This window comes from Gracilinanus agilis, chromosome 1 (assembly GCF_016433145.1).
Source record: "Gracilinanus agilis isolate LMUSP501 chromosome 1, AgileGrace, whole genome shotgun sequence".
NCBI lineage: Eukaryota > Metazoa > Chordata > Mammalia > Didelphimorphia > Didelphidae > Gracilinanus > Gracilinanus agilis.
This window is the reverse complement of record NC_058130.1, coordinates 207,002,519-207,017,612: the sequence shown is the minus strand read 5'-3', so window position 1 is coordinate 207,017,612 and position 15,094 is coordinate 207,002,519. Positions and strand designations below refer to the sequence as shown.

Genomic DNA, 15,094 nt, shown 5'->3' with positions numbered 1-15,094 from the left:
ATAAGAGACAGGAGAGAGAGAGAGAGAGAGAGAGAGAGAGAGAGAGAGAGAGAGAGAGAGAGATTATTTTCTTCATTGGACTCTGTTGTCAATCATCCCTAAAATTCATGTTTTACTTGTTGGTAGCATAAAGCAGGAAATGGATGGGAAGCAGAAAGGTCTTTAAACTATTAGCCCTGGAAATCCTTTGGTGTCCCTTTTAGGCCTGTTGCCAATCCCAGTCATGTATTTTTCATGCTCAGAGTTTTTGATTCAAAAGCTGTTTTTTAAACACATTTCAAGGTTTTGGATTAGGTGAAGATGGAGAAAAATCTCTTAGGAAAGCTATGCCATCTGGGGAATGACTTTTGAGAAGAAATAGGAAAAATATCTCTTTCACATCCTATTACTGCCATCCAAAGTCATTCCTTTTGAGATTCATTCTTAAGCTAATAGTTTTTGTACTATCAAATTTTAAAATAAATTTTTATTTTTTTTCAACTAATAAGCATTTAATTTTTAATCTCTCCTTCCTCCCCACTGGGAAAGAGAAAACTCTTATAACAAATCTGCATAGTCCAGAAAACAAATCCTTATATTTTCCATAGGCAAAACCACATCTCTTTGGACATAAGGAATTATAATTGACTGTTGTATTGATCAGTGTTCTTAAGTGGTTGAAAGTTCTTCATTTTTGCAGTGCTGGTGTTAGAATAGAAGTACTAATATATAGTAGAGATTCTTCTGTTTTGCTCACTTCACTCTACATCAACTTATACAAGTGAAACTGCAACCCATCCAAGGCCCAGAGTAAAATATTTGTAAAATACGGTGTCAGGGTACATAGTAGGCATTTTAAAATACTTGTTCTCTTGCCTTTCCTCCACCTTTCCCTTCAGCTGTGGGCAGGGGAGTTCTCCAAGGTCCTAGTTGGTGGCTGCATTCCTCTCACTTTTAAAATTAGTTTTCTCCCAACAAACTGTGGTTGAAATGGAGATTACTACCCAGAGGATTACTTTCTTTTTACTGTCTACAAAACCACAAGCACTATATTTGACTTCATTTTTTTTAATAAAAAATATATATTTATAACTTTGCTACCCATTCCTTGGAGGAGTAACCAGTTGTTGACACTTCAAAATGAATTAGCCCATTTGATCTTTTCCAGCATGAAAGTGGGTTAAGAATGTATTTTCATAAAGATGTTTGGGAGAAGCAACTAGGTAGCACAGTGGATAGATCAGCAGATCTGGAGTCATGAGGGCCTGGGTTTAAATCTGGCTTGACATTTCCTAGCTATATGATCCTGGGAAAGTCACTTACCCCAGTTGCCTAGTCCTTGCCAATATTTGGTCTTGGAACCAATACTTAATATCAGTTCTGAGGCAGGAGGCAAGGGTTTACTTAAACAAATAAGAAAGAAAAGAATTAATACTAAGACAGAAGGTGAAATTAAAAATTTCATTAAATCCATTAAATAAATATGTTTAGGAGAGAGTGTGAGGGCATATGGTGGGCATGGCGAGGAACTAGAGTGATGGGAGCTAAAAAACAAATATTACCTATACCATGGTTTTGCCTACAGCCAGTTCTGTGAGGCTAGTGCAATAAGAGCATGTAAGGAAAGAAAACTGGACAAAGGAATATTTAGATTTGCGGTGGGTAGGGTAGTGCAACTTCTTCCTGTTACTGAATACATAGGTATATTAAATTATTAGAAATCTCTAAGAAACGGTGTCCTCCTCTTCTACCAATCTCTTTAATGTGAAAAATTTATGGCTGGGCCATAGAAAAAAATGGAGTTCATAGTATGAATAATGCAGTTCATGTGATTTTAGTCTCATTAATCTAATTTTCACTTCTTCAAACTTACATATCTTCCCAGGATCGGGTGGATTTCTTGCAATTAATGATTGATTCCCAGGTCACGAATGGCTCTGTATCTGAAGAGAGGAATAACTCTCCAAAAGGTAATGTCACCATGAGAACTGCTGAATATGAACAGAAGTATAAGCTCAATAATTCCAATGATAGTCCATCATAATCAATTCATGATCTCAAAGGAAATATTATTGGTCCAAAATCAGGAGTCAAAATCATTTTTCCAAAGAATATGGACTTTAAATTTTGATGACCTAGGTCCTTTTATTTGGATCTATTAGTAGCTTGCGTGATCCTTGGGCAATCTCATTTAACTATTTTGACCCTTCAATCTCCTTCTTCATAAAATAAGGATGTCAAAGTAGGTGATCTCTGAGGGCCTATCAAGCTTCATAATCCAATGACTCCATGGTTTTTGTTTTATTTTTCTCCTCTCATTACAAAAATCATCACCAGATCATTGTCATACTGTCATACTCAGTTGAATGACTTTGTAAAGCCTCCATCTGCGCCCTATAGGGTTCAGCTTCCAGTTCTCTTAATCTATGTTAGATAGACATTTCACAAAGACTAGGGAGAAACAACAAATTTAACATGAAATTTTTCTTTGATTAGACAATGACCAAAGTTTCACACATCCAAAACCCTGAGTGAAATAGTTCCTTTTGACTGAGAAATAGAGTACTATTCAGAGTCTTGACCAATGGTTGCTTTATTCTCACATTTATAACTCAATTTTCTCCCCAAAGCTCTGACTGAAAAGGAGATTGTTGCTCAAGCAGTTACTTTTCTTTTTGCTGGTTATGAAACTACAAGCACAACCCTCAACTTCATCACCTATAACTTGGCCACCCATCCTGAAATCCAGAAGAAACTCCTTGAGGAAATAGATAGTACTCTACCCAACAAGGTAAAAGGAGCAAGTAATATTTACTCAGTTTCATAAATTAACTCTATCTAATGAACAATTGATAACCATCAAGTGTTTATTATTTGTTTACTCAGAATAAAAATCTGTCTATCTGCCTGTGTCTCTGTCTCTCTCCTACTAAAGACAATGGGAAGACAAGGTCAGTCACAGAGGAAGAGGAAAACATCTTTCCTTTCACTCCCTTGCCTTCAAGGCCAGTAGTATTGACAGATTCTCCCAAAGGTCAATAATTCTTATTAAGTCTTAAAATTGAATTCAGTCCAAGAAAGGTAAGACTAAGGGCTGAACCTGTCATTTCAATGGTATTCTATTAGTGACTAGAGCTCCTACTTTGCCGATGTAGGTCAGTACCTTCACTCTAAATCATAGTCATAGAGAGTTTCCTATAGCACTGAAAGGTTAAGTAAATTGCCCAGGGTCACACACCCATTATGTGTAGGGATGGAGACTTGAACTCAGGTCTTTATAGCTTCAAAATCTGTTCCAGAGCCACTTTGCCATGATGCCTCTAATGTCTAAATATACTATATAATATAGGTTTTCCCAAGGCTGGAAATAGGAGAGATATATCAGCAGGCAAAAGAAATCAATTAACTCAATCCGATAAATATTTAATAATCAATATGTGTTTATTGAATGTCATTAGGTACCAGGCATGGTAAAAGAAGCAAGAAAGAGCACAGTTCAAGACTATTACTAATGGTACTAAATGACATTACCCAGACTACAGGAGATATGAATCTACAGAGGGTGAAGGATGATCTAGTATATACTAGAAATAAAGCAAATTCATTCCTGAAAAAAAAAAACAAAACACCTCCTGGAAATTGCTTCTAGAGGAATAGAGAAATCAACCCAAAGTTCTCTTGTACTCCAAATGAGACCCAATGCAACCCCAATCACCACAGTAAATGTGTAATACCAATGTCTATTTAACCCAAAGCAGTCAAGCCTTACTGCTTCAGACCAAGGGGTGCAATGTCAACCTGAATACTTATTTTCCAAGAAGTATTAGTTTTATTCTTTTGCAATGTACATAGTAACTGCTAATAAGCTAGCAGTATTGTCCAGTAGAGGTCCTAGGAGGGAATGTTTAATGACCAGATAATGATTCATAATTAGCACAGCAATTGTAAGTAAATGAGTGCTTCTAAATTACTTGCAAATTGTTTATTCTCTCTTGCCATTTCAAACATTTTCCTTATAAACTCTTTTACACAGTTTATGTGCCCAGCAGCCCCTTACTGCATTGACAATGCACAGAGATGCTGTGTTCCTACACTTTGTCCAAAGGGTCACAAACTCCAAACTAGTCACATCTGCATTGATGACATTGGTTATGTATAGAAATGGTCAGCCATTTTCAGTAGGTGCAAAAAGCAGTTTGCCCTTTTAGAACACAGAACCCGGCAAGGCAGCCCTGGACATGTGCCAATCTGGCAGTTGGGAAAGGAGTGTAAATTGGGGTGCACCAACCCCTCAACCCCACTTCTTCCTTGGTTTGGGAGGCAGGAGGTTATCTGTTGTCCAGGCCCTGGGAGGAAGGAGATTGGTATAGGTAGGCAGGCAGGGTTTAAACTACACTAAACTACACATTGCTATCATCTTAGTATTGATAGGCCCTCTGAGCCTTAATTATTAAATAAGATCATCTCATAAACCAACAAGAATCAACAACAGCCTCTGAGCCAGGGGAGACTCTCAAAGTCCCTTGAATTTAGCACCTACATCAACTTTATATTTAGATATTAGCATAACTTATTATATTCATTATTAGGCAAGATTAAACAGGGTTCACCTACTTCCCTCTCTCCCATCTCCCAGTTTACCTTTCTATCAATTTACCCAAATAAACCCAGTTAATCTTTAAGCCTCTGATAGTCATATTTAAGAGTTGATAACCTACCTTATTGAAGACAACATCATTATTAGATTATTGTAGTCAGATCTTGGAAACTAGCCTAGTTAATCCAATTACATCTAGCTGAAGCTTGTGCTAAACCAATAAATATTGTTAAGGTCCCAGGAAGTCAAGACCTACTTCCTAGTTACCTCTAAGCCAACGGAGGTCTTGGAACTGTTACTAAGGCACTGAGTCTATCTTAGAATTCCAACACTCTTTACAGAAGCTTTGCTAGGCTGTTGTGGGAAGCAAACCTCTGCTCCCCATATCTTAGCTAAACAACAGTGCTCCTCTGAATTATTAAATAATAGGACCTTAACCCCCCTCTTGTTCATAATACATTTTAAAGTACAGTTGCTCAAAGCTAGCAACATCTTGCAAAAACATTTTCTCAAAGCTAATAGAATGATGATTTTAGAATTTCACCACCCCTCTATCCAAAGAAATCCTCAAAGTTTTTATTTTGATTGAAGGATGTGAATGAATGGGATGGCCAATGAATAAATAAAGGAACTATGAATGAATGAATTAAAGTCTTACTGGGCCCAGCTGTGATATTCATGTTATACTATTGCACCTGCATTGAGACTGGAAGCAAATATCAATTCTAGCAACGACAGACTAGTACTTAGCATGAATTCTACTAATTTGGGAATTATCATAGACTGTTAATTCCTTTTGTATTAGAACTATGCTTTGAAATACTTTGTATCACCCAAAGGATGGACTCCAGGTCTGAGTCCATGACAGACTCTTACTTTTCAAATGACTAGCTTTTATTTACACAGCATTAAGGCTTAGCAAAATGCTTTACAAATAATATGTCATTTTATTTTCACAACAACATGGGAGGCTGATACTATTTTATCCTAATTTTTCAAATGAGAAAGCATATAGAGGTTAAATACTTTGCTACTTGATGTCTAAAGTTGGATTTGAACTCAGATCTTCCTGACTCCTGGTCTAGGATTCTTTTGTCTGTGCCACATAACTACCAAATAGGTCATTGTTTATTAAAATAATCAGACTGAATAAAGACCTGCTCTATTCTCCTGGGTGCCCATCAGAGCTCCAAGGTCACATGTTGTATACATGTAGTATATTCCATGTAGTATGCAACTGATAGACATTTGCTGATAGATTTCATTTCTCCAAATATTGACTTCTCTCCTTAGGCAGTCCTCACCTATGATACCATCTTCCAGATGGAATATTTGGACATGGTGGTGAATGAGACACTTAGGCTCTTCCCCCTTGGAGGGCGCATAGAGAGAATCTGCCAAAAAACTGCTGAGATCAATGGGATAACCATTCCCAAGGGGACAGTGGTGTTGATCCCTGTCTATGTTCTGCATCATGACCCAGAGTACTGGCCAGAACCTGAAGAGTTCCGTCCTGAAAGGTATGTGAAGGAGAAGAGATGGGTTGATTTACTTTGAGGGCCACTTGTTGAGAATCTGAGGAAAAGGTAATCAGGATGCTTCCATGGGACATGGATCACAGACGGTCAGCCCCAGCATCTCCAGCCAGGGAGCCTTTATGAGGTGAGGCCATATATTGTACATGGAATTTAATTAACTGCATTGAAGAAAACGACAATGAGACCAGCTTCGAGCAGCTGTAACACTGAGGGGTTTATAGCCAGATATTAAAACCAGAGCCACGGGGAGACTGGCTCCGGGCCAGGCAAATCAGCAACAAGAAGGGTAAAGATGTGTTGAAAATAAAATTTAATTTCCCAGCTGCGGTTATGAGCAAGTCTTGTTCTGGCATCACTGTGAGGTCAAAACCTGACAAATGAGGCAGGAACCAGTGATGGCATTAGAGACCCTGGCAGCCTGGATCAGAGCAAGATTTAGAAGCCCCAGGTATGAGTTGTAATAGTCGTATTTAAATGTTACTTCAGTAAGGGACACACCCTCAAGGTGGGGCAAAGGTCAGTGTCTTCTTTACATAAAATTATGTAAAAAATACATTAAAAAATGTTAATAATAATGATGATGGTGACACTAAGGATGGGAACTGGACCTGTGATTTTCCTGGTATAAGGAACATCCGTTAATAATGCAGATAGGTATCTTCTCTGAAATTTAGTCTTTTTTTATTTAATAATTTTTATTTTTTAGAAAAGTTATCCATGGTTACATGATTTGTGTTCTTACTTTCCTCTTAACCCCGCCCCACCCAACCTTCTCCCACCCCCATAGCCGACGTGCATTTCCACTGGTTTTAACATGTGTCATCAATCAACACCTATTGCCAAATTGTTTATAGTTGCATTGGTGTGGTCCTTTTGAGTCTACATCCCCAATCATGTCCTCATCAACCCAAGTGTTCAAGCAGTTGTTTTTCTTCTGTGTTTCCACTCCTGTAGTTCTTCCTCTGAATGTGGGTAGCATTCTTTTCCATAAATCCCTCAGAATTGCCCTGGGTCATTGCATTGCTGCTAGTACAGAAGTCCATTACATTCTATTTTACCACAGTATATCAGTTTCTGTGTACAATGTTCTTTTGGCTCTGCTCCTTTCACTCTGCATGAATTCCTGGAGGTCTTTCCAATTCACATGGAATTCCTCCAGTTTATTATTCCTTTTAGCACAATAGTATTCTGTCACCAGCATATACCACAATTTATTTAGCCATTCCCCAATTGAAGGACATACCCTCCTTTTCCAATTTTTGTCACCACAAAAAGCGCAGCTATAAATATTTTTGTACATGTCTGTTTATCTATTATCTCTTTGGGGTACAATCCCAACAATGGTATGGCTGGATCAAAGGGCAGGCAATCTTTTATAGCTCTTTGAGCATAGTTCCAAATTGCCATCCAGAATGGTTGGATCAGTTCACAACTCCACCAGCAATGCATTAATGTCCCAATTTGGCCACATCCCCTCCAACATTCATTACTCTCCCCTGCTATCATTTTAGCCAATCTGCTAGGTGTGAGGTGATACCTCAGAGTTGTTTTGATTTGCATGAAATTTAAAGTCTTGAAGTGCCTACAGTTTGATTAAAAGATTTGCCAGATTCTTATAGCCAGTATGTGTGTGATGTGAAGCTTACACCTGGTTCTAAAACTGGTTCTCTATTCAGTATACCATGCTGTCACTGCTGCTGCTGCTGCTGCTGCTGCTGCTGCTAATAATAATAATAATAATAATGATAATAATAATAAGATTAGACTCCATCTCCATTTACACACATTGATTTCCTTTTCCTTATTCCCCAGGCTACATGTAGTATCAGTGCCTTCTCTCCTTCAAGATGGCTCCGATGTTCATTTTAACCTAATTTTACCTATTTTTTAAAAAAGTTACACCATAGACATTCTTGTCTGCAATTATAGAGACTGCCAGTCCTAGAGGGAGAGCTGGGTATTTCTTGCACTCCTCACCAATAACAATCCAGGGAACTTCGTGCTTATGTGACCACAAGAACCTCTTCTGATTGCAGTCCATAGTAAAATGGAAAGAATTCTGGGTTTGGAGTCAAACAACCTAGGTTTGAATACAGGTTTTGCCACTTACTAGGTATATGACTTTGGACAAGACAAGAGCCTTACCTTTTGGGAATTTCAGTTTTCTCCTCTATAAAATGAGGTTGTTGGGCCAAAAGAATCCTAACTCCCTTCCCAAACTGACATCCTATGATCTATGTGTCCATAACCATTGAATATGTAATATCTACATTAAAACTATGGAGTATTAAACTTCGGCAGTCTAAAATTAGACTGATAGACCAATAGCCTTCTCCCCTTTTATTCATTTTTCTTGGAATGAAAATACTAAAACACAACTTATCCACACTGAACTCTGGGTATTTCTCATATGGGTGGTCCATTCAGAACTCTTTTACTCCACTGTTAGGCCCTGATGTCTCCCAAGTTCAGGGACCAGTCTTACTATAAATGAATCACCATTTCAGACTATCTCTCCCATAGTCTGCCTTGGACGAATGTCATTTCAATATTGTGATCTCAGTAAATTTCAATCTCTCAGAGCATAGGTCTAGGTATGACTGATTAATCCTCTTAATGTGGAGGCAAATAGAAAAGAGGAAGAGGGGACAATAAGGAAAAAGTCCTTGGACTTCTGACCTAATCCCAAGACCAAGACCAAGAACATTTTTTACTTTCTCTTGGCCTTTTCTATTCAACTTATTGTTTGGTACCAGGTTTGATCGAGAAGGAAGAAAATCCATGGACCCATATGTATTCCTTCCCTTTGGAGCTGGTCCTCGGAACTGCGTTGGAATGAGGTTTGCTCTGCTGACCTTGAAGACTGCTCTGGTCACCCTCTTACAGAATTTCACAGTGGAGCCCTGCAAGGAGACCCCGGTGAGAGAAACCATGATCTCTTTTTTGCAAATGAGACTTTAAGGGGTTTTAACTCAGGATGTCTGGACTTAGTGTTTAATAGGCTGAGCCAGTATAGCAAGTGAGGCATGCTCCTCTGGGCCCATTTATTTTTCCTATTTAGTTTTAGTATGTATTCAATTTTCCCCCATTTATTGATGCCTTTTGTTCATATCACACGTATCTCCAAATACACCCCACTATCCAATGAACATCCCTATGTAGCAAAAAATAAAGGTAAAGGGAAGAAACAGTACAGCAAAACCAATGACGTCTCTCACATCTGATCATGTATACAACATTCCATACCTGTGTATCCCTACCTTTCCAATGGAAGAAAGGAGGTACTTTTCTCTTGGTCATTATAATTGGGTCAGTTAGGTGGAAGTGAGTACAGTACCTGAACCTTTTTGACTTGGCCCTTGAAATGTCTCTGTTCCCTAGGTCTTATGGCTATTCTGGATCCAGCTAGGTGGTGTAGAGGACAGAATACCTGGCCTGGAGTCAGGAGGACCTAAGTTCAAATTTGGCTTCAGATACTTACTAACTGTGTGATCCTGAGCAAGTCACTTCACCCTGTTTGCCTCAGTTCTTCATCTATCAAATGATCTATTTATCAAAGGAAATGGCAAACCACTCCATTAAGTTTGCCAAGAAAAACCCCAAATGCAGCTATGAAGAATTAGACATGACTAAACAATAATATTATAATTATTCATTATTCAACTGACTTATTATTGTTTGGAAAGGACCCTTGCATCCAATTCCCCTTTTATTTTATATTCGAAGCTATTAAGGTTATTGTTAAATGTTCATTGGCAAATCCCCTTCTTGAAAAACTTTGATGGCTCCCTACTATCTATTAAAATGAGTCTAGGGGCAGCTGGATGACTCAGTGGATTGAAAGTCAGGCCCAGAGATGGGAGGTCCTGGGTTCAAATCTGGCCTCACACATGTTCTAGCTGTGTGACCCTGGGCAAGTCACTTAACCCCCATTGCCAAGCCCTTACTACTCTTCTGTCTTGAAACCAACATACAGTATTGATTTCAAGATGGAAGATAAGGATTTAAAAATAGATTAATTAATGAAATGATTCTCTGGCATCATTCTATCTTTTTAGACTTATTTCTCATCATTCTATGTTCAAGCCAAATGTGACTAATTAATATTCCTGAGCCCCTCCTGTTTTTTTTCTGAGGCTTTGCTCATGCCTTCCTTTTTTACCTGTAATTCCCTTCTCTGCCCTATCTGTTGAAATGGCATTTTTATTTCAAAGCTTCTTAACCAGTTAACTCCTTTATGAAGCACATATGCACACTAATTTTGTTCTGATATTTGTTCTGATAACATTTATCTCATACTATCTTAGAGTAATGTTTTTGTGCTTATCCTTATCTTATCTCAGTCATTTCAGTCATGACTGACTCTTCATGACTTCTATTTGAGTTTTTCTTGGCAAAGATATTGGAGTGGTTTGCCATTTCCTTCTCTAACCCATTTGACAGATGAGGAAACTGAGGCACCCAGGGTCAAGTGATTTGTCCAAGGTCATAGCTAGTGTCTGGGACCAAATTTGAACTCAGGAAAATGAACCTTCCTGACTCTAGGTCTGGTGCTCTATCTACCATGCTACCTACCTGCCTTTTCCTGCATACCAGATGATAAGTTCTTGGTGGAGAAGGAGCAATCATCATCTTTGAGTTACCCATAAATGCTTAGTAATGTGCCATATAAATGGCAGGCATTTGACTAAATAAATAAATACATATTCAACAGATTGAATTGAATAGAAATTTAAAACTGGAGTAGTCCTTTGACACCAGAGTTATTGATTGCTCCTCAAAAATCTGCTCTTATTGTAGAACCCTCAAATTGAGCTCTATCCGTTGAGAAGAGCAGTGTTCAAGTCCTAGAAGGGTCTATAGCAATGATGGGCAAACTATGGCCTGCGGGCCAGATGCGGCCCCCTGAAATGTTCTACCTGGCAGTGTGGCATTATTTCTAATCTGACAAATACAGTGAGTAGGATACAATACAATGAAACTTCGAAAGAGTCGTCTTAGAAACAGACTGACAGATGAGCATTTCCTTTCCTTTGGCCCTTCTTTAAAAAGTTTGCCCATCACTGGTCTAAAGCATAGGAGTCAAAACAGGCAACCCTCAACATTTCTGCTCAATCCCAGATTAGAATGTAATTGGGAAATATTTAACAAAATATATATAAACTTCAGATTAAAATGTTCTTGGGAAATATTTAACAAAGTAAGCAAAATACATATCAGCCCCAGATTAAAATGCACTTGGGAAACATTTAGCAAAATAAATAAAAATGCAATAAAGCATAGATAACATTATGGCTTGAAACTAAGTCAATATGCAGCCAGCAGGGATCTTTACATATGTTTAAGTGGTTCCTGGTTTCTATTTGAATTTGATACCACTGGTTTAGAGCTGGAAGAAACCTTAGGAAAAGGTGTCATGAGATTGAAATGAAGTGGTGGGAATAAAGTACTTTGCAAAGCTCAAAATGTTATGTAATTATTTAGTATCATTATTATATATGTATTATAGAATTTACAATTAATATATAATCACCATAATAATAATAATTATTATTATTATTTTATGATTAGCCTCTAGTCACCAGGCTTCCAATATGGTGATGACTTAATTCTCTGAGTCTTCTTCTATACAGTGCTGACTCAAGCTATGTTTGTAGAGCAATAGAGGGATGTACTGATAAACATTTAATAACTGGGTGATGGATGGGAAGCAGAATGCATGCACATACACTTTTAAGTTTAATCTGAATTATTATCACTTTCCTAAGTTTAAACAATCAGCAAAACAATAAATCAAATCCTGATTGGTAGAGATTGATGATTTCTGAGGTATATGTACTGAAATGATAATTTGCATAGCAATATGGAAAGCAAGATGATGGACAGTTACCTGATTAGAACATAGAATGAACTGAGCTTGGCAGGAGGTGGCATGTGCCAGGACAGTTGAGGCTCAGGTATATAAGGAAGGATTTGAACTGGGAGATCCACTTCAATCTGAGATTGGGTTTTGGGGAAGTGGGTGGTTATGGGGAGGGTAGGCCATAGGTCAACTTGAGTTACCAGTAACCTGCACCAACCAATTTCACAGTCCCCAAATCCTGTGTTACCCTTAAATTGAATGATCTGATTTATTATTATTATTATTATATAATGTTATTATTAGTTGCAACTGACAACTAGCAAGCCTATCATCAATTTAAATACCATCATTATCATCATTAGCTTAGTTTCTTAAGGAATTCCTGTTCCCCTCCTTCCCAATCATTACCCTGCTTCCCCGCCTAAGCCTGTTAACATTAAATCTTCAAACTTACCTAGATTTGGCGTCATCTCTATTTTAGGACTTAGTGATTATATCCTTGGGACATTTGAGGGAAAGGAGGATAGTATCAGTTATAGTAAAATATAATTCACAGTCAATTTAGCATTATCCTATCTAGGCCAGAATAGTCAGTTAGAAGTAGCTATACAATTCTAATCACAGATTCTTCATCTGGATGACTATTCTGGGACACTGTTATATCTGAAGTTGGGTTCAGCAGATTCACAACAACTATTGCTGTGGGGTCCTTTGTGTTTCACTATCAAAACTTAAGTGTTTCACTCAGGTATCACCCACATATTCAGCTTCAGCTCCTCATAACACCAGGATCATTATAACAGTACTCATACCGAAAATGTAACAATCATCACAGTAAGGGCACCTGGATGGCTCAGTGGATAGAAAGCAAGATCTAGAGATAGGAGGTCCTAGGTCTAAATTTGGCCTCAGACACTTCCTAGCTATGCCATCATGGGCAACCTTGATTGCCTAGCCCAGCATTGGTGAACATTTTTGAATTTTCATGCTCAAACCACAACTTCAAGCTGCCTGTGAGCATTCCCCTCCACCCCCCCATATTACCCCAGAGAGAGGAGGGAGGAAGTATTCATTTTGGGTGACTAGACAGAGGGGCAGGGCATGCAAAAAATGTCCTTGGGCACTGGGAAGAGGGGGAAGGGAGCAATTCCAGACCCATGCTGGTCAGCACATGTGCCAGTACTTTACCTCCTTAGTAGTGATTCTAAAACAAAAGGTAAGTATTTGGGAGGAAAAAATAATAATCACCAGAGTCAGTGAGAGCTGGCTCCATACATCTCTACCTAGAACTACCGCATGCATGCTATTTTCCATTCCTAGAATGCAGAGCCTCTTCAGCCCTAACTCATTGAATCCCTAGATTCTTTTCAGGTTTATCTCAAATGCTATTCTTACTTAAAGGGATTCCTTATGCCCCTCCTCAAGTTATTTGTGTCCTCCTCATCATTAAAATTACTTTATATTTTCTTATGTGTCCATACACATATTTGTGCATATTTCCCCTTCAACAGAATGTAAACTCCTTGAGGACAAGGACAGTTAAGTTTTGGTCTTTGCATCTTTAGCTCCTAGTAAAGGGCCTTGCACATAGTTGGTAAGCACTCAAATATTTGTCAAATAAATGAGGTAATTTGATGTATTGCATTTGTTTTCTTCCACAGATTCCCTTGGTAATAGACACAAAGGGTTTTATGCAGCCCAAGAAGCCGATCATTCTGAAGCTTGTTCCTAGACCAAGACCTAATGTTGAGGAATAGAAACTAAGGACTTGGTGTCATAAGAAGACTTTTCACTTTCCTTCTCCCTCTCACAACTCCCTCTTCCATTTAAGAGGCATGTGACACAATGCGTGGACTGCTATGTTCAAATCTTGCCTCTCACATTTACTAGTTTATGTGCTCCTATGTAACCCACAACTTCTCCAAGACTCAGTTTTTTCATTGTAAAATGAAAAAACTTGTAGTACATACCTCACCAGGCTTTTGTGAAGTTCAAATGAGACAATGTAGATAATTGGTTATTTTTTTCACTGTAGTGTTAGGATCTCATGATCAAGTTGGAGTGATGAGTTCCTATTATCTTATCTTAAATTCTATCTCTTCATTCTCCATGTCCCCACCCTCCCAAACATATAAACTCAAAAAACAATCATAAAAATTAAGACATCAATTCTTCCTACTGACCAGCTACAGATTATCTAGGGTTTTCTAAATAAACCATCACATTGTCTTTAAAATAGAGATCATTTTGTCTTCTCTTTGCCAGTGTTTATGCTTTTAACTTGATTCTAGAGGCAGTTAGGTGGCTCAGTGGATATAGAGACTCAGGCCTGGAGATGAGAGATGCTGGGTTTAAGTGGGTCTCAAACACTTCCTAGATGTGTAACCCTGGGCAAGTCCCTTAATCCAAACTGTCAAGCCCTTACCTACTATTCTGCCTTGGAAACAATTATTAGCATTGTTTCTAAAACAGAAGGTAAGGATTTTGGGGGGGAAACAGCTTAATTCTATTGTCTTACCACTATCACTAGCCTTTCTAGACCCATGTAAAATAATATTTTACATGGGTCTAGAAAGGTGGAGATTTCTAGCTAATTTCTAGCTAACTGCCTCCCTCTACCTCATCCCAAGGGTCAAGTCTAAAATATGCTAATATCAGGGTGGGAGTGGGGGTGGAGTCAAGATGGTGGTTTAGAAACATCAAAAGTCAATTCTTCTGTGAAAACCTTTTCACACCAATAAAAAACAAAGAGCTTCAAGGGGGACAGAAAACCAAATCCAACAAGAAGACAGAGCTGTGGACCCTCTTGCTCAATTCAACTTAAAAGGTCCACAGAGAAGGTTGAATTCTTGGGGTTAAGGAAAAGAAGGAAGGCCCCAGTGCCCCTTCCCCACCTACTGTGCTTAGACCCAGGTAGTGGGATTTCATGGTGAGGGTTCCAACCAGAACAGAGTACCTTGCTACCATTACTATGGGAAGTTCAGGACTCTGGCCACAGCTGGCAAGGAGGCAGCTGAAGGAGAGAAGCAGAAAAGAGGGCAGGCTGATTAGAACCCTTCAGCCACCACATTTCCATCTTAGACCTCTGCCTCTGGAAGTTTTGGTCTCAGGGCACAT

At 38.5% G+C, this 15,094-nt stretch overlaps 1 protein-coding gene across 2 annotated transcripts in view; it reads left to right on the top strand.

Moving 5' to 3' along the window:
• LOC123231171 (cytochrome P450 3A24-like) overlaps positions 1–14,213 on the top strand; it is an 81,591-nt gene extending 67,378 nt beyond the window's left edge. For both annotated transcript variants that reach the window (XM_044657418.1, XM_044657420.1), the window contains exons 9-13: positions 1,865–1,949; positions 2,610–2,770; positions 5,870–6,096; positions 8,871–9,033; positions 13,639–14,213. In XM_044657418.1, coding sequence (XP_044513353.1) covers positions 1,865–1,949; positions 2,610–2,770; positions 5,870–6,096; positions 8,871–9,033; positions 13,639–13,734 — 732 coding nt within the window. In that variant the 3' untranslated portion in view covers positions 13,735–14,213. The remainder of the gene's footprint in view (positions 1–1,864; positions 1,950–2,609; positions 2,771–5,869; positions 6,097–8,870; positions 9,034–13,638) is intronic.
• Positions 14,214–15,094: the final 881 nt, after the last annotated feature.